The 24,798-nt window shown below is 39.0% G+C and overlaps 1 protein-coding gene across 1 annotated transcript; it reads right to left on the reverse strand.

Moving 5' to 3' along the window:
• Positions 1–9,942: 9,942 nt before the first annotated feature.
• On the reverse strand, positions 9,943–24,082 carry LRRC58 (leucine rich repeat containing 58). Its single transcript, XM_053663091.1, has 4 exons — positions 23,426–24,082; positions 15,829–15,957; positions 14,882–15,159; positions 9,943–12,158 (listed from the first exon to the last, which is right to left on the reverse strand). The coding sequence occupies exons 1-4, from the start codon at positions 23,923–23,925 to the stop codon at positions 11,950–11,952; spliced, it is 1,116 nt and encodes a 371-aa protein (XP_053519066.1). The 5' UTR covers positions 23,926–24,082; the 3' UTR covers positions 9,943–11,949.
• Positions 24,083–24,798: the final 716 nt, after the last annotated feature.

The following is a 24,798-nucleotide window of genomic DNA, read 5'->3' on the forward strand; positions in this document are numbered from 1 at the left end:
TCATAGACATAGTGCAAGGCAAAATGATCTCTTCTCTTTGAGATCATCGTATGAGGCTTAGTTGTCAGCAAGACAACGTAGCAGACAATTAAGACAACTAAGTTGTCTAAGACAACCTAGACAATTAAAGCAGAGAGGAAGATACCCTGCTCCCTGGTCTTTGTAGATTCTCTTATCCTCTGAGATAGGGAGAACACAACCCACCATTCAGTCCCTTTTTGTCTTTTGGGGACCGGGAAAAAAGCCACACATTCAATGTAGCATTGAAATCAGCCTTTATTCTCAGTTCCCACAAGTTCTCTGAGAGACAAGTCGTTCCCTGGATTTTTTGGTTGGTTCTTGCCCTGGGCATTTCCAATAAGGGTTTCTCTTGAAGTCTTTGGTAGGGGGATCCTGAGATCCTGAAAGGGGCACCCTTTCTTCCCTCTAGGACTCATAGAGAGCCCATAGTCTCACTTTCATTTATACACCTATAAGCCTTAGCTACCACTTGACAAAAGATTGGAGATGCTAGTTGGAGAGAAGGCAACTGAATTCAAACTGCCACCTTCTCGGTATTCAGCGCTCAGCTACTTTCCTAAGCCCTTGGAAGGCATGGCGACTGCCCTTTTGCCCTCCATGTCTAATCCTGTGACCTACACATCATCATTATAGTGAAGGTGGAGGAGGAAAAGGAAGGGAAAGAAAGAAGGAGGGTGAGGATAATATGTGAATTAGGAGGAAGAGAAGGAAAGAAAGCAGGACACCAGTACCCAAAATCTTCAGTGATGCAGCTATCTTTTCAAGATTGCTTCTTATACCAAGGAATTTCCTTAAACAAAACCTGCATCCAACATGACCCTTTCACCCTCCCAACTCCTGATTTTATGAGAGTGTTTAATGAGGGGACTGTGTTTGGATCTGCTGGTATATGAATAATTACCTAATCTTGCCTTGGTACTCATGGTTGCATAAAGAAAAGAGATTCGATACTGGATATCTGGTCTAACAGGTACATATAGAAAAATCACCATCAGGGTAATAGGCTAATAAATGGTAAACAGATCTTTCCAAATCTTAATTTGGAAGACACATCTGCTTTATGTCAGATCAACTACTTGACCTTTGCTCTAAGATGGCTTTGGCGCTGCATTCCTCAAAGAAAAATCCGTCCTGTCACAGAGTCTAGCTCTGCCTACAATGTCACCTAGCAGCTCATTTATTCCTCTCTCGGCCTCATGTTCAGGTGAAAGGGACAGGCACATTTTGCTCTCTGTGCTGAATGATCGAACTTGAATCTTTGGGTGTGCATATGTATACACTTTCATGGGGTATCTATGTGTTTATGTGTATATGGGATTGCATGAGGATTTGGGCTTATCTGAATGTAAACAAAGATTTAACCTAATTCAAGTTCCTCTCCTTAATAGTACCTTGTTGAGATTATGTTGCCTGAGAATTCACAAGTATAACCAAAAATAAGTAAAAGAGTAAGTCTTCTTCTCTTTGGGTTAAGTTTACAATTAACACGTACATACATGCATGTGGAAATTTACAAATAATTTGCATGTAAAAATGCACAGTGGTTCAGGTCTCAACCACCAACCTTCCTCAGTGGGGCACCCATGAAACACTGAGCCGAGAGTGGCTGGGGAAGTGGCCGGGGAAGCGTCTTGTCATTCCTTCCTCTTTCTGGATACATCAACCCCTGTATCCATACTTGTCAGTCTGCTTATTGGTGGTAAAATTAAAAACTTCACTCTCAAGTATTGTCTTTTCTCATCTTCATTCCAGTTTTTACATTATTGGATTTATGTTTCCACACACAGAGCTGTGACCATGTTGTTCTCATTTTTCTCTTCCTAATAGGTAAGCACAAGGTAGAAAGCGTTGGAAGTGTGACTCTGTGCACTGACATTTACAGTGGTGGAGGAGCTCTGGGCAGGGAGAAAGGACAGAGACCAACTACTGACAGGATGGGAGCAGCAACATTGTGGAGCCAGCCAAAGGTACAGAAACCACATAATGGGTAGTGCATACATGCATGTGTGCATGCACACACAATACACCATCTCACTAGTGTCATGGTGCCTGTGCCGACACCAGCAATTTAAAAGTTGCCTCCATATCTAGTCTGGCTAGTGAAATCACAAGAACGTCAGGAAGTACTTCCTCCAGTGACAATTGTTAACTCCAGAATTGCTAAAGAAGTAAAAACCTCCTCCGAGATATTTACAAATAGGATAGGTCTAAACCCGATGGGTGAGTTGTCCTCTTGCACGGAGTGGTGTGAGGACGATTTCTCAAACTCTTGCTGCTAAGTATTTGATTCTGAAATCACTCAGGACCAGAGAAAAATTCCCACAGCAGGACAGGGTTGAACAATGTAATTATAATTACGCTGCAGCGAAAGTCACAGGCATCTAGTAATCACACATGCCTTTCTTTTATGAATGCTGTCCTCAGCAGAAATAAAAAACAGATTATTTCAAAGCTTCCCATTGACATGTTATTCCCAACAACAAGCCCTGGGAATAAGAATTGTAATTGCAGATTCGGGGGCAAAATTCTCCTTATTCCACTAAGTCTGCCCCTGGCTGCATGTACATTGACTTAGAAGGAAAGATCAACACACCTAAACAGAGTTCGCTAAAAAGGGTGTGGTGAGTGACGCAAGAACTCAGAAATATTCTGGAGCCACAAAAATAGAGAGGAGTTTTGATCACTGGTAATTGTAGACTCTAGCCTTGCAGGTCATTGTCAAGGTTACAAAATTTTTAAATTGTAGCTTTCTAGCTGTAACATAAACTTAATTTCTGAGAAGTTAAACTTACTTCATGGATCTTTAGTGTTAGCTTTTAAAACTCCCAGGCAACATTTTAAAGCCAGTCTTTATTTGTAGGAAGAAAAACGGCATCATGAACAAATTTACTTTTCCATTTAAATCCTCCATATATTTACAGAGGTTGTAAGACTGATTATTCAGTTATAAGCAATAAAATAATCATATAGTCTCACAGTTTGATCTAAAAGAAACTGGAGTAGAGAGTATGCATTAGTACTTATGTGTAGTGTTGAACTTTTCTTACTGTTTGCTGTCATGGAAATCTGTGTGTATGGATTAACTGTAGTGTTTTCTCCTAGGCTGATGTCTACATTTGTTACCTTTCTTGGTAATGTCAACTCCTTCATCACCACTTAGGATGTTAGCCGTGTTATCCGTGGTCAAAAGAGCACGTGTATAACTTGACAGGGTTTTCCCCACCTATGCCTTGTGGCTATAAGCCTGAAACATTTGACCAAGTCTGTGGGAGCGACTTTCTCACCAGTCCCCCCTGAGTACCATGGACGAAAATGAATATGGCCGAGACATGCTGGTGATCTGCTTAGGGGAGAAGTGGGCTGTGGCCAGTTTCTCTGGGGAGACAAAGGCCAGCTGCGGCCAGTTTCTCTGAGGAGAAAAAGGCCTCGAGCCCCCTGATCCATAGCCTTTTATTGGGTTGCAATACACAGGAATACAGGGTGGCAAGGATCAAACAGTAGATAATACTTCAAAGAAATCTGAGGGCTTCAGAGTCTTAGTCAGTGTGTCAGGAAAAGAGCTGCAGAAACTTTGGGAGACATACTCATTTCCTCTCGGACCCTTATCACATGAATGAAAGCACTCTTAGCAGAGCAGATTTCACATGTTTATCATCAGCAAGTCTTTGTGATGCCAGATTTTCCCCCAGGACATGCTCTAGCAAGACAAGGAGCTGCACCTCTCCCCATCAGGTATTCAGGCTTAAGGGGATTAGAGCCAGGAAGCACTTCTCCCAGAGAACATGGGGACTAGGGTTTTGTCAGAGCCAGGGGGCGAGAGTCCATTGCTCTCCGTTGCAGCCACCTGAGTCCTTCCATGAAGGCCTCCCAAGTGATTGAGTCTGGCTTAGGTTGCCCCCCGCTGTGAGGGGTCTTACCTGTCATTGACTTCCAACCAAGCTTTGGGGGTAGGGAGAGGAAACTGAGGCAGTATTTGCTACCAGAGACAAGCTTTGTCTCCTGTGGCTCGAATTCCAGAGGTAATCTCTCACCCTTAGCCACAAGGGATCAAGATACAATTCCTAAAACCATGACAGGACGGTCTACAACACAAGCCATCCTTTCCTAAATGTTTCTGGTCAAATTGATCTGTTTGATGCTCTTGTTTCCCTCAATTTAGCAGACACTGTTAGTTGCAGTTGGCTTCAATATAGACAATCAGCTTGAATGTATCTTACATCCTTGTGAACTAAAAGAACACTTCGGTTCAGGCAAAAAAAAAAAAAAAAAAAGACTGAGAGAGGGAGATGCAAAGAACATTGAATTAGCAATCAGTGCCTGGTCTAAAATTTATTTCTTTTTGAAAAGCAGATGGATTCTAACCCTGGCTCTGTCTCTAAGAGAACTTGGCAAGTCATACATCACCTCAGACCCATTTCTTCACCTGTTAAAGTCCTAATCCTCGGACCAAGCTACTGAGGAGACTTCCTCTAAAGAATCATCACCCTTGCTGGGCAACTTGACCATCTAGGGGAGCTTCTACAACTACTGATGTCCAGACTCCACCTCTAAAGATCAGGCTTCAGTTAGTCTGGGGACGGGGCCCAGGCATCTGGTATTTTCAAAGCTCTTGCACAATTCTGATTGTAATGCACAACTAAGGTTGAGAACAGCTGCCCAGAAGAAACCTTTCTAGTATCTTTTTTCTCCCTAAAAGAGAAAAACTAATTCCTCTGCTTAGATGGTCTGATAATTGTTCCAGGTTTCTCTATTGGGCACCACTACAGGGTTTAAGATTTGACCTGACCTCCATTGCATCTGTAGTGTGTTCGGGCTGGCCTCATGGAATGCTATCTAGTGATACACAGTCCCTGCAGGGGAGTTCATGATTCAACTGGTTACATTCAATTTGATGTAGAAAAACTTGCTCTGGCCGGTGTGGCTCAGTTGTTTGCAGCATCATCCTATAAACCAACAGGTCGTGGGCTTGATTCTCTGTCAGGGCACCTGCTCAGGTTGCGAGTTCAGTCCCCTGTTGGGACATGTACAAGAAGGAAGCCACTGGAATTTTCTCTCCCTCCCTTCCTTCCCCTCTAAAGTCAATAAGCATGTCCTTGAGTAGTCTATATATGTCTACATATCTATAAATTGATTTTATAAATTATGATTTGATAAAGCTGGAATTTATATCCCTTTCTCAAGTCTATGTCAATTTCTTGATTTCGAATTCAGAGGAAAAGGGTGTGATGAACCACACCAACAAACTTGACTAAGTCTAGTCCTACTTCAGTGTCATGAAGGTCAAATAAGGTAGATTTTTTAATATGCTTTGTAAACAGTAATTATCTACCCAGATGTTTATTGTTTATCTACAGTTTCCCAACTGATCTAAATTTTGAACATGCCAAGATGTAGTGCAGGCAGCACTGACACCAGTTGACCTATTACAATGCAGTGCCAATGCTGTTCCTGATTTCCTGCCACAGGTAGAGTCGTAAGTAAATAAAGGGGCACATTATCATGGAAACAGTATTGAAGTGGGAATCCAGACACTTGGATTCGAGATTCAGCCATGTGAAATTTTGAAGAAGTCTCCCTGGACTTAAATTTTTTTATCTCGCAAATGAGTCCATTTATAGATCTTTCAAGTTTCTTCTGGCTGACATTCTAGGTAGAACACTGATGGAATTTTTCCCCAAGCTGGTGGTGACTGATGTGATGGGACATGTCCAAGTCTCACACAGTCCCTGGAAAGTGTGGCCTTCTGGTTGGCTCTGTAAAATTAGACAACCCATTACAGAGGAAAATTTTCTGCTGACACTTGTTCTAAAGAGAATACCCCCAACTGGGCAGATAGGGCACAGTTTTAACCTCAGGAAAGCTACACACGTTTTTCTTCTCTTGTGCCCTAAAATTTCTAAGCCTATCTTCACTAAGAAGCTTTCCTATATACTAATCAGAGAAGTACTGAGCTTTTCCAACTCAGCAAATTTGAAACAACAAAATGCAAGAAATAACTGACTTTAGTTAGCAAAATGACCTCACCAATTTCTGACTGGAGCATGCATCTGTAAATCTGTTAAGACTGTGGAAGCAGAAGGAACTCCAGTAGAAAGGGACCTGGTCTAACTCATTTTTTTATCCCTTGCATCTAGCACAGACAGTAAATGTTACTATATACTTCATGTATGCATTCATGTACTGAGACAATTCGATAAACAGATGAGCAATGATATGGCAAGTAATCAGGCAAATACCAACATTATAAGGATTTTAGTTTATAAAAACATAAATGTTCATCAACTAAAACTAAAATATGATTACTTTTCCAGAGTACAGAATCAAATTCCAGTAAGACACTTTTTAACACGATATGGCACACTGTTTGATATGGCAAAATGCACACAGAGGGTTAGTTAATGTAACATCACATTCTTTCATGTGTCCTGGGAGAATAAAGGTGATATGTATAGAACTGAAGTGGCTTAAATATTCTTCCTAGAGCATTTACCATTACAAGGTAATATAAATTTGATGCAATAAACTGTACCTTGTAAATACAATTTAATTATTTAATCGCTGAATTACATTTATTGTTACTATTTTAAAATGTATATATCTATATAGATATTTCTAATTTACAAGATTCAAATACAGAAAAATTAAAAATCAGATTAAATGTAATTTGACCAAAGTACCTATATATTTCCAACATCTTTTGTTGATAAAGTCCCAAACTTTATAAAAAGTTAAAATACTGATGATTTAAAATATTCCTCCCGTTATGTTTTTGTTTCTCATGAATACAAAGCAGGTTCAGAAATGCAACAAACACCAATTATAGGCACACAGGTCTCTCCATGATTGTTGTAAAGTGGTCACCGAGTTTAATATTCCTCACGAATAATACGTCAACCATTTACATTAGTGGAAGGATTCTCTTAAAACACCAATAGCAGACGAAGTATTGACCAATTTAGTAGTGTTTTTGTAGTACTAGCAATAGAAAGGTCAAAATTTTATTCTAGTTTCTTCCCCTGACTGGAATTAGTATAAAACAAATTTCATCCAATTTGTTCACAGCCAAAGGAAGAAATATAAGTTCTGCTGAATTCAGATCGTCTCTTCAGGAACCATGGCTTTCTGGTATGATGGTATTAAAAAACAAAAAAAACAAACAAAAACCTTCCTTAAACAATTTTAATATTAATATTTACAAAATTGAATACTGTCTCTCGTGATAAACTGAGACAGATCAATTCTAGGTAAGTCTACTAGCACCCAAATCAATACTATCCTGTAAATGTTCAATAATGTGTCATGTCTGTTAGTGAACTGTTATTCTCTACATCACAGGTGGCAAACACAAGGCCTGTGGGCCGAATCCGGCCCTCCACTTTGTTTTATCCAGCCAGGCACCTGGTTTCTACCCGGTGGCAGCACCAAGCTCTCACTTAACTGTTAAGTAGTTACATTTATACGGTCCTAAGAGTACATTTGGCCCTGTGATGGCAACGCGAGGCCGATGTGGCTCCCGGTGAAAATGACACCCCTGCTCTACATCACTCTAGGTAAATATGGACCATGGAGAGAGAAAAAAAAAAGGAAGACATTTACGTGTAAAAATATTAAAACATATCCCCTCAACCTAATATCATAGAGGAGTCACTAAAAAAATATGCTAGGTCTCATGGCAATAATATCTTTATATGATGTTATGATTATGAAGTTGGTTAGGAACCTCTATCACCCCTTAATGGAAGCACAAAAATTTTCCTTATAAAATAATATCAAAGATAACATACCTTTTTATGGATTTTATTTCAGGGTATTCTATCCTTATTATGGCTTTGACCTTCTGAGGGTATGCCTCATTAGGACTCCCTTTCCAGAAGCCCTAGACTCAGACATTAGGCCCCATTCTAGCAAAAGAAATCCCTTAGAATCTGTTTTTCTCCCTCAAGTCAAATGCAAAGGGTGACAAGACTGTCACAAAGAACTTATTAAATGACAGAGTTCCCCCAACTTTTAGTATAGAGTGGAGGATTTAAATAAGGCACATACTTTTCTGAGCACAAATGAAAACACAAAATTGGATGCTATTAAATTTATCACATTAATGTTGCAAAGTATAGTGATTAATATAGAGACAGTGAAGGTCAAGTACTTCTACATAACAGAAATCAGAACTCTGTATTGCAGATCATGCTGCCTGAAAGCCTATACGATAGCCTGTACTGTTGTTAACTGCCCGGCTCACTATTTTGGACTATTATACTGCCATAATAAAATCTAATTTTGGATAAGAAAGTATGTCTTTTGGTTAAAAATGAGGCATTTCTAAATAAATGCAGCATAACTAATTTTATATACAATATGTTGCCTACAAATGGTCCCTTATTTAGAATAACTTATATGAAATGCCTTAAAAATTATTTGCAGGAATTATGTTTCATTTTTTTTCTTTTTTTTACAGAGTGAACAGGTAAACATTAACCAAGACTGTATCATAAATTCCAGGTTAATGAGGTATTACTTTCTCCCTTTGGAAAGAGCAAGGTTGGTTATAAGAAAATCCTATGATTTGCTGGCCCTTCATTATGGAGGGTTGTGGACAATATCCTAATAGCAGAAACTAAAGAAATTAATGAGAAAGGCTTTCAGATGACAGTTAGTGGGCCACTTAATTTAAAAAAAATTCACTATTAAAGAAATTTCTTTGCTCAGGGATACCCCTGGTGACTTCCACTTGCCTGCCATTTGTTGCGTTTAGAGACTTCTTTCATCTCACACTCCAGCAATGACCCCTTTCCTTTCTTTGTTTAAAACTGACATTGACAATGTTCGGTGGGACTGTGTTACACTGCAGTAGTGTGAACTGCCTTTAACTTTTATTGTCATCAATACAAAAATTTCTCAAATTTGAGGCACAATTTACAATGCAAGTCTTTTAAATTTTGTAACTTAAAGTTCCAAGTATCAAGAATTTTAGAATAAGAGATAATTCTGGAGAAATAAAATATGAATAGTAACCCTCAGGGTTACCTCTTCTACTCAAAATACAGGGAATACTGAGAACTCCTGACTAGCTTGTCATTAAGTCAGCCTTCTCTGGCGCCATGGAAGCGAAACTTGTATTAGCTAATCTTCCTATTTTCTGAAATCCTAGGACTATTTCACAACTCAGTTTGGTGGCACTGAGAACTGGATTCTAGGAATAAGAATTGCTAAGAATGTTCAACATATTTCAGAATTTTGGTCACTAAAATTGCCCAAGTGAAGATTAAAAAAAAAACTTATTTCATTATGAAAATTAGTACAGAAAATTATACATCTCAAAGACTACAGAAAGCTTATTAACTATAGTTTAAACACAAATAGGTGACTTAACAACTAAAGAGATATGATCTATCATTTTACATATATAGTCAGCTATATAATTTGGGAGCTAAATATCTGGTTTCCACCTTCTGGTTTAATTTCTTCAGTTACCAATTATGAAAACAGGATAGGCTGGGGAGGGGAAAAAGGAGGAAAATCTTAGAAATTATTAGCAGCTCTTATAAAAGGTTAAAAGGTAAAAAAACTCTTGCCAAAGATAAAAAAAAGGTAAAAGTAACAGCTATACTGTAGATTTCATTAAAAGTCACCAAGACAGCTAAACACTGATCTTAGATTTTCAAACGTACATATAGAAAACCATAGCAAACATTTTGTGGAAAGATATTTTGTTTTATACTATCGTTTATATCTACATCATAGAGCAAAGGTAGACACTGTTTCTGGTTAGACCTACTTACATCTGTAAAAGCTCAAATGGTGTATCTTCTTTCTGGGAACCTAGAAAGAGGTATGTAAGGTCAAATACCTTATTTATATACCAACCCATTTATTTTACAGAGACTAGCTCTCAGAAGATTACCCAAGCTGTTAGGTCAAGCTGTTAGGTCAAGCTGGTAATGAATTAGAAAGTAAACGGAGGCATTTAAGCCTTAAAAATTTGCTCCTATTGAGTATTTTACTATGACTACATTATTTATTTTCTATAAAAATATTTTGTGTATCTAAACTAAGTCACAAACAAAACATTCTGAGCGTTCCACTTAGGCACTACCTGTCACCTTCACCTGTCCTAAGTCTGTAGTATGTAGGTTGCAGTGGCTCAAACGGAGAAGTAAACACTTTTTTATTACCTCCACTGTAAGATACAATCACCCATGTACTACTTTGCTAGACAGTAGAAATATACTAGATTAGTTCATACACATAGAAAATTTCTGAAAAGGAAAAAAGAATCCTACTACGTCGGAACAAGGGGAAGGGGTTTACCCTATAGCAGCGTTTCACAACTGCAGTCATGAAACTCCCGTGTTTCATGAATTAACATATAATAAACAAACCCTGAACTATCCTACAGTGTATTTTCTTCTAAGATAAAAAATAATATATATGACATAAACTTAATACACATACATACTATTGTAAAACAATCTGCTTTGGAAAAGTGATGTGCCCATTTATGAATGCCAGCAAGTGAGAATGGAGATCACTTCCTGTTCCAACACACCTCTGACCTGCTTATTGCTATACAGGTAACATTTACCAACAAAACACCATGTTGTTATAGGTTAATGATCTAAGGATTGCTAGTATATGCTGTGTATTTTATTTTTTAATATCAACTTATAATTAGACCATTATTTAATTTTTATTGCATACTAAACTAGTAAGAATGTTATAGCAAGTAATCTGTGAAACCATTTTTCTGCTATACTTGAAGGATTACTTAATAATTTTTTGTCAATACATTATTTTCAAAAAATATTCCATGGTTACACTGGTTTAGAAAATTGTTCTATTGTGTACAAACACAATGACTGCTGCCCCAAATTTTATTTGGTTTGTTGTAATGTTTTTCTAATGTTTCTTTAAAATGTAGAAAGTTATAGTTCAGTACATATAGGCAATGGAGCCATATCTGACTATTAAAATTCTTAAGTCCTTTTCCCACTCCTTTAATGCAAGATATAAAGAAGCTTTCCTACCTTATATCTCTCTCTCGTCAAAAGAAATTTGACCAATTTTTCAATCAAAAACTATTGTTCTCTTATGATCAACAGATTGATCAGGACTATGGCCTCCCATTAAGTGTAGCAGTGATTTGCTAGGGGATTACTTCATGGTTAAGCAAAAAATGAAGTTAAGGTGGCTATGACCTCAGATGGCAGATATACAGCTGTTTACCTAGCTCTGTTGAAGCATGTTTCAAAGTGTTCTGCATAGTATGGCAGGCTGCAGGCTGCTCTGGCATTTCCTGAATAAACTTTAAAATTCTAGCTAGGATTTAAGGCACTATAGCAGTCACTGCTGGATTACCTACGAGTAACAGCAATCATAAAATAAAGGAGCAGAACTGAAGAGTTTTAAAATCACACATAAAGTTATACTCCCTACATTACCAGTTAGTAGGTCAGAAAGGTTTAGGTCTGTGAGCTTATCTGAATAGCTCTGTAATCTAGATGTATGAGCAATACATGAAAGGAGGGTAAACCCCATTACTGTGTAGTGTTCAAACTATACCCAGGGACAACTTTGGTAACAATCACAGCTTTGATCAATTCTTTCTTCATCGCAACTGTCACAAGCTACACCACTCATGGTTTATCACAGCACTGCTCTTCAGAAGGTTCTAGTCTGCTCTGAGTGAAAGTTGCAAATAACCAGCCAAATCTGAAACCGCCTTCAGAGTTGAATTATATTCAAAGAATCCTAAGAGGGAACTGGTCTTATTCCTGCTGAATTAGTAGATAAAACAGTCTTTTACATCATCTCTGATTCTTTCACGAACATTCAAAATGAAGATAAATGTTTCTTTAACTTCAAAGTCTATTTTCTTTTCTAACTACCTTCTCTCAGTCTTTTAGTGTTTTGCACCACCCCACACTCCTTTCAACCGAGAAGAACTTTCTGCATTCTGTGGGCAGCAACACTAGCTTCATCCTCCGAGTCGGATTCGCTCTGGGACGTGGAGCTGTGAGAGGCGGAGCTGCAAGGGGAAGAGCACGCTGGCGAACACAAATAGTGCATCAAGGGGAGGCGGTACTTCCCACAGAAGTCCACAAATTTTATTTGTCTGACACAGCAGTCAAAGTAGACCCCTGGAGAGGAGAAATAAGTATAAGGTAATCATTACAAAGCAAAGAGTCACAGTTTCTTTTTCAACTATTTCTCTATCATTCTGAAAAATGTACTTCTCTTCAAAAGTCCTCTCTTTTGTGAATCTTAAGCAGAACCCCTACATGTTTCTGTGGCTGTTTACAGAAATACTAGAAGGTCTTAGGGATGCCAATTTGGCAGCAAAGAGAAGGCCAAGATGTTTATCTTAAAGGGAGCTGGTACTAACAGGACGCTTCATTTACTCAGCTTGTCTTCTCTGGGTAATTTGGAGGATAGTGCCTGACAGAGATTACAGAATGCCTCAAGTGCCCTTCCTCCATCAGTCAAGCCACTCCTTGGTACTAGTTACAGTCAAGAAATTTTAAAAAGCCCACAGACCTTCAAAATTTGCAGAAAGGAGACAATTTCTGGTACCTGTTCTTATGTATTGAAAAGCCAAATGAAAAGAAACAAAATATTACCTCGTATTTCCACAGGTTCTAAATCTACAGATTTCAAAACTGTTTCACTAATGGTCTCATATGATTTTCACACAATTATATATTGTTAGGTACACTAAAGCTAGTATTCAGCTCTTTTCATTCCCAATTTTGATTCTACAGTGATCCTGAACTGTGGCCCTTTAGTTAAGTAAAACTACAGTCAGAGCTGGGAGGAAAGCAGGGGTTGGTCCATTCAGGGTTCCAGCTGCTCCTTAAGGAAACTGCGTGTCTCTAACCAGGCCATCAAGGCAGTATAATGGGAATGTCCAGGACTCCGGGCCCCACCATCTCTCTAGGGGGGGGATCTCAACCTCTCCACCTTCCCTACGTTTCCTTTGGCACCAAGTACTCTGTGTGTGTCACATAAAGGACCAAAACAAAGGGACCAAGACATGCCCCAAGCAGAGGAGAAATAATAATTTCTATTTATTTTTCCCAATACTTCCCCATTAACTTTTTAATTTTTTGATTCTACAGTAAGTATAACTCATAATTTAAAAAAGGAAATTCAAGGTATATTACTTTAAACAATTTAGGAAAGTAGATAAATTCAATAAACTGGTCAATTACTACTTTTATGACGGCCCTTGAAATGTGTTACATTCCTCAAAACAGGTAGATATAACAAGATAAAGTATTATAGTTACCATAAACTAAAACAGTACAATACTCTGTTGTCATTTGTCAGATCTCAGACTATCCAAAGAAAACATCTCACAAAATATAAAATTACTTTTGTTTAGAGTTCAATAAGGAATGAGCCTGAGGGGAAAAAATGTGAATGGCTCATTTTATATAGTATCTCAAATTTTAAACTATTAATTTTAAATGTATTTTTGTTCCTGAGATAAATTACACATCAGTATACCGAAGAATTAATTCAGAAACAATGGAGAGAAGAGAATTCTTGTAGAGCTCCATTTCCAGAAAAGGACAGATGTAAAGGGAGTAGATGCAGACTACTAAGCCGGCAGGCCGGTGTGAATGCCGTCCCTCACCGCTGTTCAAGCCAGCTTAGGAGAGAGCACCAGAGAAGCTTAAGCACCTCTGACGGAGCACAGCACAGCCACCTCTACTTGTCAGGGTGGCCAGAAAGGGCCCAGAGTATTGTCCTGTTTCAACCCAAGTGTCTTCTTTCTCTTTTGACATCTTTTGACCAGCTTAAACCATTTCCTCCTTTCTAAACCTTGTAATGGTTTTAAGACATGATGGGACTTCCAGAAAAAATCTGATCATCATTATATATTTTACTGTTGGATAAATCACCTACATTTATGCAACCTTTTATGCAACAGTGAAAACCTTTCTGTACCCCCAGCAAACTGGACTTTTTTCGAAGTAGTCTTTTATGAGGGAGCCATAATAAAATAACCTGCTGGCACCACCAACTCCCACCCACAGCGTCTGACACTGCAGGCCCTTCATAACCTGGTCTCAATGTATCTTTTATAAAACCTTTTCTCTTATTCCTCCTCTGTGTATTTGAGCCTAATTATTACTTATGCAACATTCTGTCCCATCCTATCTTCTCTCCAATTATATTCTTTTCATCTGAAGTTTCTTATTCTCAATCTTACCCTATCAAAATCTAATTCATAATTCAAGAATCATCTCTCTTTTCCAGATCTAATTAACGGTACTCTCTCCCTCCTTTGATTCCAACAGTACGCTGAATTCCCACTTTACTTTGCCTTATATTTATCACTTGTTCAATTCTCTTTAAGTGCTACAAACTGAAGAAATTCTGAACCATAATTTAAAAGAATATAAAATTCCAGGGTACATGCTGAAACCGGCACCCATTCTGCCTATTCTCATGTATCTTGAACCACACTCTACAAAGGTACCTGATACTAAGAATGGTGTGCTCCTCAAAGAAATATAAAAGGTAGCCAAATATTTTAGAGATTCTTTTTAAGCAATTAGGACTGTTATGCTTCTTTTCTGTTTCCTCTCATTTTATAAATTTTACGACAGTTCCAAGACAGGAGGAGACTTTCTGGATATTTCCCTTGTGTATGAATCATAACGTACTATGAAAAGAAAAGAAGAAAGAAATCCAGAAAGGGTGAAATGTCTTAGTTTCTGGTGAAAGGATAAGGGAAGCAGAAACAGAGACTAACTGCCTTTCACTGAAAGAAGACAACTAATAAAAACAACATTTAGACCATCAACTTTAATGACAGCTAAATGAATGGGAAACAAGGACACTATTAACTTACCTCCACACTTTGGGTTTGGACAATTGCTGGCTAAACTCAAGTATCTCAGAAGATTCCCAGGAAGATCACAGGGAGTGTAGGAAATATTTCGAATTTTAATGGTCCGTGCAGCTAATTCCAGGAGAGTTGGAGGGTCATAGGTTAAATCTCTAACAAAACGAACAACCAACGGATTTCCTCGCAAACTCAATTCTTCCAAATGGGTAAGGTTGAGGATCTCTCGAGGCAGGTATGTTAGCAAGTTATTGTGAAGACTGAGGGAACGGAGTGAATGCAACCTAGAATGAATGCAGTACAAAAACCAATGGCCATAAGCAAGATTACTACCAAGAAAATTAAGGGAAGAACTTGACTTCCCTGTAAGAATGAGCAATTAACATTAAGGTCAATGCAAGTAAAATTAAAAAGTGCTGAAACTAGATCAGAGTGCAGATTTGTATATGCCATGAAGGGCTTTTTTTTGCCCATGGAATCTCAGAGTGTTTAGAATACTTAGAGTATTCTGATGTATGAGATTAACTATAAAGGCTAGATTGAAAGATTTTGGAGGGAGGAATGTTTTCTCATTTGGATAACCAAAAAAGGAAAGATTCCAAAAGCAACACGAATCAAGATCCTTCACGTTATCTCATTAGGATAGGAATGCTTCATATCGAATATAAAATCACAAATTCCCCTAAAACCTGGGAAATCTCTGCCAAATGAGTACTCTGTTTTTGATTATAGAACACAGGCTAAACAAATATTGTGAGGAATAAACCAGAGCATTTAAAAGTAACATTACAAATGAGCAACCTTATCCACAGCAAACCTCAGAACTGCAATTCTCAGGTATCCTTTATCTTGAGAACACCTGTTTTCTACATATAAAACATGTGGGTGAATGGAAAACAGTAATTCCTAAGCATGTATCTCAATGTATACACCGACTGCCTGAAACTACTCACTGTGAAAGCTGGGGAGGCACACTTTGGATTTTGTTGTCACATAAGACCAAGTAAGTCAGAGAAGGCAGATTTGCTAATTCTGGTGGGATTTCCTTGATGAAGTTTCCTCCAAGATATAAACACTCTAAACTGTAAAGAAAAATGAACAAAAAGTAAACAAACCAAAGCTAAATAAGATACCCCATTGCCTTTATTACAATGAACACATTTCATGTATTCATTTAGCAAAAGTTTTATTTAGGATTTGCTTTGTGCTATCTAGTCTCTAGAGAAATAATGCAATCTTCAGGGAACTTATAGGTAAGCAGACAAGACACACCAATATTAAGACAGTATTATCAATATTACCTAATTTAATTCTTGTTAGTATTTATTTCATTTAATCCCAGCTCTACCACTTATCAGTATAAGAATTTGGGCCAGTTTCATTATGCACCGGTTTCCTCTTCTTTAAAATGGAATTTTATTATTATATATCACGTGAAGTGCCTAGCCAACAAGTATGAACCAGACACATACCATGCACCATTCTAGGAAATACAGTGGAAGTAAGACTGAGTACTTGACTTTAAGTAGCTATATCCAGAGAAACAAATAATAAATCAGTGAATTTGTATGTATTTTGCCAGATAGCTTTAAGTGCTATAAAGAGAGAGAGAGGTCATCAGGTGGTAATGAAAGTCATATTCTAAACAGGGTGGTCATAAAAGGTTTCCTGCAGGAAATGATACTTGCATGGCGATCTGAATGAAATGAGTACAAATCCGAGATGGAAAAATGCTTCTGTTGTACAAGAGGAACACAGTCAATGTGGGTAGACCAGAGAGACAGAGATGGCCAGTGCTAGTCACACAGGTCAGAGGGGTAGCCTAGGAAGACCAGTTCAGAGGCTCCTTCAGACCTTGGTAAGAACTTTGAATTTTACCAGATTGGGTGAGCTCTTCACAAGAGAAACACTTAAAACAGAAATAGCCCGATACACTTAAAAGTAATGAGACAGAAAAAGATGTACCAAGCGTGACTGGTACATCTGGACTGCTACATTAGGTTTCAGTCTGCTCTTCCTGCTTGCACTCTTCCCACCAGACTCCCTTCTTCCTTCAGCAGCTGTTTTCCACACAAAAGCCAAGTCATCCTTTTAGAGCGGTGACCTCTTTTCACTTAAAGAGTGTTAAATAAAAAAAAACCAACAGCCAACACAATAGCCATCCAGTGTGAATCAAAATTATACCTACTTTTTTTTTGTGAGATTGGTAAAAAATCTATTTTTTGATGCTGCACAATTCTAGTAATTAGTTTATGTGTGCCATGAATTGGAAAAGGTTGGAAACTGCTGTTCTAGAGTATAACTCAAGTGCGACCCTCAGAAGTTCTTTCAGCAAGGACCCGGCACAGTTAGTAGTCTAAGTCCTTCATCCCTGACATTTTTACACCCCCCAAGTCCCACTCTTAAGTCATAAATAGCTTGACTGGGCATCAAAATCTACACTGACATTTACTTTTCCTTAGCACTAGGAAGATACTGATCCATCATCTTACTTCAGCCGGTATTACTATTGCTCCTTTATAGATAATCTGTTTTTTACTATTATTAAGAACTTTTAGGGTCTATTTTCTTTATCTAACCTTATTGTTATGAAGTTTCATCATCAGTTTAAAGCACTCCTGTTAACTGTGTAAAAATCTCAGCTACTGTTATTTCAAACACTGCCTTTTCTGCAAGCCCTCCAGTCTCTTTTCTAGAATTGACAATGAACAGCAGTAGAACTTTGGAATCAATTCTCTATGTCCCTTAATATTTTCATACTTTTCATTTCTTTCTTTTTGTGCAACAATCTACCATTCAGCCTACTGAGGTCGTAAGTACATTTCTTTTTTCATTCCTAGGAATTCTAATTGGGTTTTTCATTGGGGTAAATTTTTTGAACTTATTTCATTAATAACATACCCTCCTTTACCTTTTGAAGTTAGGAAACATACTTATTTTAAAGTACTTTATAGATTACCTTATTATATGTATTTTCTGGGTACGATTTCTTTCCTTTGTTGAATTTCTCATCTATACTTGAAAATCTTGCCTTCATTGACATGTGGTGATTCAAAAGCCAAACTGAACTTGAAGTTTTGTCATTTAAAAAATATATTAATGATATTTCTTTTCTATTTCTGGTTCTGTAAATCTTTTAGATTTATAAGGCTTAGTAAAAGCAGATACTTTAATTCCAATGTTACTTTTTTGTCTTTCAACTATTGCCTTCTATAAAAAAATCAAATGTCTGGCCCTGATCACGTGGATAAGTTGGTTAGAACATCCTCCTGTGCACCAAAAGGTTGTGGGTTCAATTCCTGCTCAGGGCACATACCTAGGTTGATGGTACAATCCCCAGTTGGGGTATGTACAGGAGGCAACCAATCAATGTTTATCCCTCGCACCCTCTCTTTCTAAAATCAATAAAAGACATATTCTCAGGTGAGGATTAAAAAAATAAATTGTATATAAGACTGAATTCTCCTATACGTAAATGTTTAAGCAGTGGTGAAAAACTTCCTAGACAAGATTTTTTGATCCTAACAAAATAGTTAAGTGAATGCTAAATTATTCAGAAATCTCTATTTTTCAATGATGAGAACTACTAGAATAGAACAGAACAGAATAAAATATTTGAAGCCCCCAAAATAGAACCTACCCTGGAAAAACAGAAAATTATCTGGAAAAAAATTAGCAAATTTGGAAGTCCTTTTTATACAAGATTCAACACAGGTAACAACTTGCATTAGTCTACGGAAGGGGAAAGTGAGTCTGAGAGAAAACTTAAATATTGTGTTTCTACTTGTTTAAGTCAAGAACCCAGAGAAATTAGTATCTGGTGGTCAGTTACTACTCAGTATCTTTCTTTCAATGCTTTGAAGTGAGTGGGGAGGAGTACAGACAAAGGGTGCCGAGCCTTAGTGGTTACTGTGACTTGGCAGAGAAGGAACTGATGTTCTAAAATATAACGGAGCCCATAACTTCGAAGTTATATCAATTCCCTTTTGCAACTGATGGGTATCATTAATCAGATTACACAACTAGCATATTAAATTTACACTTTCAGGCTTACTTCTCACTTTGACACTCAAACAATTCCCAAAGTTCTAGGGACTTGAAGCCTTTAAATGACTTGTGGAAATTAAATTTCTAAAGTACACTCTACTGTTCCCAAACATGCTTTTATGTAGGGTGAGAGGGAATTATTGTTGAATTTAAAGCAAAACTGTAGTAATTAAAAGTTCTTCCATTTATCAGCATTGCACCTCTCTTAATCAGGTTTGGAACACTTCTATTCTTTCAGTGTGACAAATACAGAAAATAGAAAAACCACTAACAAAATTTGTAGAATTCTTCTTTTTCCTTTCTGTTTATCATTAACGGACCAATCTTAGGTTTGTTTCCTGAAAAGTATTCCACTTCTCTGAATGGAAATACCTTAGTGATACTGAAGTGGGTGGCTTTTCTCTAGCAAAGGCCAATGACCTACTGGAAAAAATACACTAAGGGTCCCTTAGTGCCAATCAACTTTTATGACAGATACATGATATCTATCCTAAGAACCATACACCTGTGGATAAAGAAAGTAATTTTCTTGATAGCATCTCCACATTAAATCATTTTCAAATACCATCATTCACTACAGGCTTTAAAAAACATTTTCTGTTCAAAAATAGAAGCACAGATGGAGGAATCATCTCTTGATACTTGTCCAAAACTAAGGCAATAAAAGTCAGAGAAAAGAAGTGCAGAGCCACAGAAACACTCAGTATGTGACTCTAAATGGGACAAAAAGTTTTTATTTAAACTTGAACATATTCTATTTATCATCTGATCTAATCATTTCTTTCATAAGACACCAATTTGTTTATTGCACACCAGCTTCAAAATATCCCAGAGCATGAATATTCATTAAGCTTTTGTTTTTGACACAGTCCTCTTACCTTCAATTTCTAAAACCACATCAAGCACACAGTGATGAGAAGGGTCATGAACAGAAAAAGGCATTGAACAGAAAATATTGTGAGAAATGGTAGCAAATGAAACTCACTTGTGCTCAAAGCTACCTTCCAAATGTCTAGACTCCTAGATGCCAAACAGTTCTCAATCTTTCATTTTTTTAAAATAACCACTGAGTGGTAAGTTATTAAGAGTCTGAGCTAATTGAGAGGATTACGATAAGAGGGCATAGGAAACAGGTCAAATACTAATTACACCGACTTTTTCAACACTGTGAAAAAGAAAAGTTTCTCCGTATATTACCAAACAGATATTACACCTACTTGTTGATGAATAACCTCCTACTTCGATAAGTCTCTACATCCGCAACCTCATGGCTCTCACTGAGACTAATATACTCCAAGGGAATGAAGTTAATCATAAAAATAAATTTTCGGCTCCTACTTATTCATTATACTTCATTAAAAAAAAAGATTTGGCCACTAGGGAAAAGGATGAACAAAGTACAGAAAACATACAGGAAGACACTCTGCTAATCTGAAGAGGTTAATTACACCAATTAAACCAATTGTGTGTATTTGTTATTCCTTCCTGAATGAAGACTGGAGAGAAAGGAGACCTTTACACGGGTTATATACTCTGCAAAATTTTTTCAATTGTTCTTAAAGAGGGTAGGTATCTTCCGAACATCCCAAAACACCTGATCTGGTTTATAAAACAAGGCGTAGTAGACATTGTAACATCAGGGTTACATATGAGGTCTAGGGAGTCCATTCTGAGAGAAAATGGTGTTATGGGGAAGCCACCTGAGGGTTTAAGTGACTGAATCTCCATCTCTACATTTTTGAAATTTTAATGCACTGTTTTAGTGAATAGGGAGCAGCCTTTATGGGCTGAATCACATTATCTCACTGTCACTATCTGGCCTCAAGGAAGTCGCCAATGACTAAACCTCAGTTTCCTCATCTGTAAAGAGGGTAAATCAGGCCATTGCTTAGGCTGTTTCTATTTCTAAGTGTAAATTTCTATTACATGACCCTCTAAGCCTACACTAAATGACTTTATATTTGGAGCACTACCTAAATCTTTATGACTCTTATCAGTAAAAAGAAATAGCACATACAACTAAAAATGACATAAGCAAATTCCCACAGTTATTAGCCCAGAAAAAGTTATTAGCCAAGAAAAACAGGTCAACCAGGTAGTGGCTTTGACCAATCCTCCTGATCATATATGCAACAGAAGCAAAGTCAGAAGAATTAGGTTCTAGCCCTGCTCTGACACTTTGGGAAATTTATGGGTTTGGAGTCAGAGATCCCAGATCCAATTCCACCACTCATTTTGTGCTTTTATGACCTAACATCTCAGAGCTTCAGTTTCTTCTCATCTCAGTGTTATGGTGAGAATTAAAAAGCATATTTAAAGCACCTATAACAGGGCCTACACCTCATGTAAGTAAGCAATAAAGGGAATTTTTGTCTACCCTTTTCTTTATGTGATAAAAATAATACCTGCCCTGGGTATTTCTTAGTATATTGAGAAAATACAAATGAGAAGGTTGGAATTATGTAACACCAAAATCAGAACAAACCAAAGCTTGTTAACGTTGCAACTAAATTTCTCTTAAACCCTTCTATTGATCTCTCCTAGTATCACCCTGGTATAAGCTACCATCATTTCTAATTCTACAACAGCCTCCTTCTAACCAGCCCTCAAAATCGTATCTGTCCACCCTCTCTCCACTCCACTGTTACATAGCTCAACAGAGACAGGTGCTTAAAATTCACTGTGTACTTAACATAAAAATGAAACTTTATTAGGGCCTTTAAGAATCTGGCATGGCCTGAAATCTGTTCCAAATATATTTGCCACTTTCCCTCTTGGCCACTTTGTCACTATGCTCTATTGCAATGTCCTCCCTTCAAAATTTTGACCTTCGGTCCTTCTTGCCTCTGGGTTTTCACCTGTGTGGTTCCTTCTACTTGGACTAATCCTACCCCACACTCTCCTAGTTAATTTACAAAAACTCAATTGAAATGTTACTTGCTCAAGAACAAAACCAAGGCAGCTCCCCCCCTTATTTCAAGGTACTCTGTCTTCACAGAATTATAGTAACTATAATTAAATGAAGTTTAATGTCTCTCATACTCTTAGCTCCACAGGGCAGGATCATGTTGACCACTGTAGCCCCATGTAACCTGATACATGGCAGGTATTACACAAATATCTGCTGATGAGTGAAGTAAATGAAGAGACATCTCCAAATGCCTCATTTTGCAGATTAGGAGGCTGTAGTCAGAGCATGTTAAGTGACTTGCCTAAGGCTGGGACACCAAGAGTTCTTATTCTCAAGCCAATGTTCTTTTCACTATAAGTGCGTCCCCAACCCCTGGGCCACGGACCAGCACCTGCCCCGAGGCCTGTTAGGAACCAGACCTCCAGGAAAGCCCTCCTGAGCTCCGCCTCCTGTCCATGGAAAAACCAGTCCCTGGTGCCAAGAAGGTTGGGGACCACTGCCATCATTAACTCTGAGGTCCCTCCCAGCTCTAACATTGTTATCTCAGAAAATTCAATAAAGGCTGTGAAAATTCAATTTTACAGACAATTATTATTATTTTTTTGCTTCAGACAATACACTTGCTCTTGCTCTATTTTTCACTCTCCTGCACAGGACATTCAGGGGGCTTTTGCTACCTGTGTGTCTGCTTCTTCCTTCCATTTAATTCAATGTAATTAACCAAATAATCTAGTAGGTGAGCCAGACCTGTAAACAAGGGATTATAATCAATATGATAAATGCAATGGTGACATGAGACAGTACAGTACAGGTAATAATTTAGGTGTTGCCCAGGAAGCAGTAATGAAAGAGAACAGATCACCCTCAAGATTGGTTTGTAAAGGCGAATAGAAATTTGCCAGGTAGAGGCATCACTTCAGGCAAAAGGAAAAGGATAGGGACAGAAGCATTGCATCCACTGAACACATATTTAGTGAGTGCCCATAGGTGCTGGCAAAATGCACGGCTTACGGAATTCCACAAATGCAGCAGTTCTTTTATTTGCAGTTTTGTTTTCCCCAGTTTCAGTTACCTGTGGCCAACTGTGGTCTGAAAATATTATATGGAAAATTCCAGAATTCATACGTTCTTAATTATACACCGTTCTGAGTAGTGCGATGACATCCCAGTGGCCATCCCAGTTATCAGATACACTGTCATAGTATCACAATGCTTATCATGTTCAAGTAACATTTATTTTACTGAATAATGGCCCCGAAGTGCAAGAGTAGTGATGCTGACAATTTGAGTACGTCAAAGAGAAGCTGTAAAGTACTTCCTCTAAGGGAGAAAGTAAAAGTTCTCCACTTAAAGAGAAAAGAAAAAAAAATCATGCTGAGATTGCTAGTATCTAAGGTAAGGATGAATCCTCTTTGCACCTAACCAAACGCGGTCACAAAATCTTATTAGATTCGCTGAGCTGGCCGGGTAGTAGTTAATGGCAAAAAGTTAAAGGGAAAGCCAGGAAGGAGACAGTTACAGGTCAACTAAACGATGCTAAGGCCAGGCCTGGTACTCAGGGGTTTCCTCCTCTCAGGCGGGGACCCGCTCACCTCTGCAAGTTCTCGATCTCAGCCGGGATGGTCTGCAGCTGGTTGCCGCCCAGGCTGAGGGTCTGCAGCGCACGCAGCTCCAGCACCGAAGGGGGCACCACTTGGAAGCAGTTCCCGCTGAGGTTGAGCACCTGAAGGCTGCGAGAGAGAGGCGACTGGGCCAGACCCTTGGGAAGCGCGCCGGGCCCACCGAGCCGGTTGTTCTTAGCCAGCAGCGTGCGTAGGCCGCGCAAAGCCAGCAGCTCCGGCCCCAGCTCGGTCAGTGCGTTGCCGCTCACGTCCAACAGCTGGAGATGCGAAAAGCCCCTACCCAAAGCCCGCGGCAGCGATACCAGACGGTTGTACGGCAGCAGCAGCCGCAGCAGCGCCTTCCGCGCGCCGCGCCGCTCGTCGCCCCGAGACTCTAGCTCCAACTCCAGCGTCTCGGGGGACACGCTAAGTCGGGACAAATTCAGTTCGGCCTCCCCTGCCGTAGTCACCGCCGCCCCGGAATCCTGCATCCCTTCCAGCACCGGACGCGCGGCCCGGGGAGCCCGACAACGCCGCGCGAGCCCCGCGAGAACCACAGGCCCGGAGCTCGGCGGCCCGGAACCTGATCCCCGGGTGGTGTCGGAAGTGGCGAAGGCAGGCGCTAACCCGCTGCGCCTTTGCTGAGTCACGCGACGTAGGGCGGTGACGGCTGGCCGTCCTCTGGGGCGGGGCTCGGTCTCACGTGGCGCGTGGTACGGAATTGCGGCGCTGGGCGGGGCAGACACCTCGTGGCTGCTGAGTAGTTCCCGGGGGTCGTTGTAGTCCGTCAGGTTTGGACAGTTGCGGTTTGTGTAACCTCTGTCTGGTGAAGAGTCCCCGTAGTCTAAGGCCACCTGGGTAAATAGATGGAGGGTTGATTAGTTATTGGGCATTTACGATTCTCTTATGTCATGGTGCACTGACCTATTGGGAGTGCGGCCCCTTAGTGTGCAGGATTCAGTGAGAAAGCAGGAATTCAGCTGGTTAGAGCAAATCCCAGGAATTTATAAAGCTATTGTAATTAAAGCAAGCTGGTAGTGGCTCAAGAATAGGCATATAGATCAGTGGAACACAAGAAACCAGAAATAAACCCACGCCTTTCTGTTCAGTTAATATTTGACAAAGGAGGAGACAATACAATGGAGTAAAAACAGTCTCTTTAATAGTGTTGGGCAGTTGGGCAGGTATATGCAAAAAAAAAAAAAGAAAGAAACGACTTGGGAGGCCTGCTTACTCTTAAGAGGTGAATTCAGGTGAGAGACAACTCTTCATAATGGAAATGAAATAGCAAGTTTATTAAATACACTTGAGCATGAAGCTGCAAGCCGGCACCCAGCTAATCTGAACGTCCCGACTATTGAGAT

This window comes from Artibeus jamaicensis, unplaced genomic scaffold (assembly GCF_021234435.1).
Source record: "Artibeus jamaicensis isolate MK-2021 breed Jamaican fruit bat unplaced genomic scaffold, CSHL_Jam_final contig_3126, whole genome shotgun sequence".
NCBI classification, from domain to species: domain Eukaryota; kingdom Metazoa; phylum Chordata; class Mammalia; order Chiroptera; family Phyllostomidae; genus Artibeus; species Artibeus jamaicensis.

Excerpts from the sequence above, each read along its gene's own strand:
- LRRC58 (XM_053663091.1), bottom strand. The coding sequence starts at position 23,925 with ATGCAGGATTCCGGGGCGGCGGTGACTACGGCAGGGGAGGCCGAACTG. Across the intron at positions 15,160-15,828 it reads GTGCCTCCCCAGCTTTCACA|GTTGCATTCACTCCGTTCCC; the intron begins GTGAGTAGTTTC and ends CATTCATTCTAG. Across the intron at positions 12,159-14,881 it reads TCCAAACCCAAAGTGTGGAG|GGGTCTACTTTGACTGCTGT; the intron begins GTAAGTTAATAG and ends TCTCCTCTCCAG.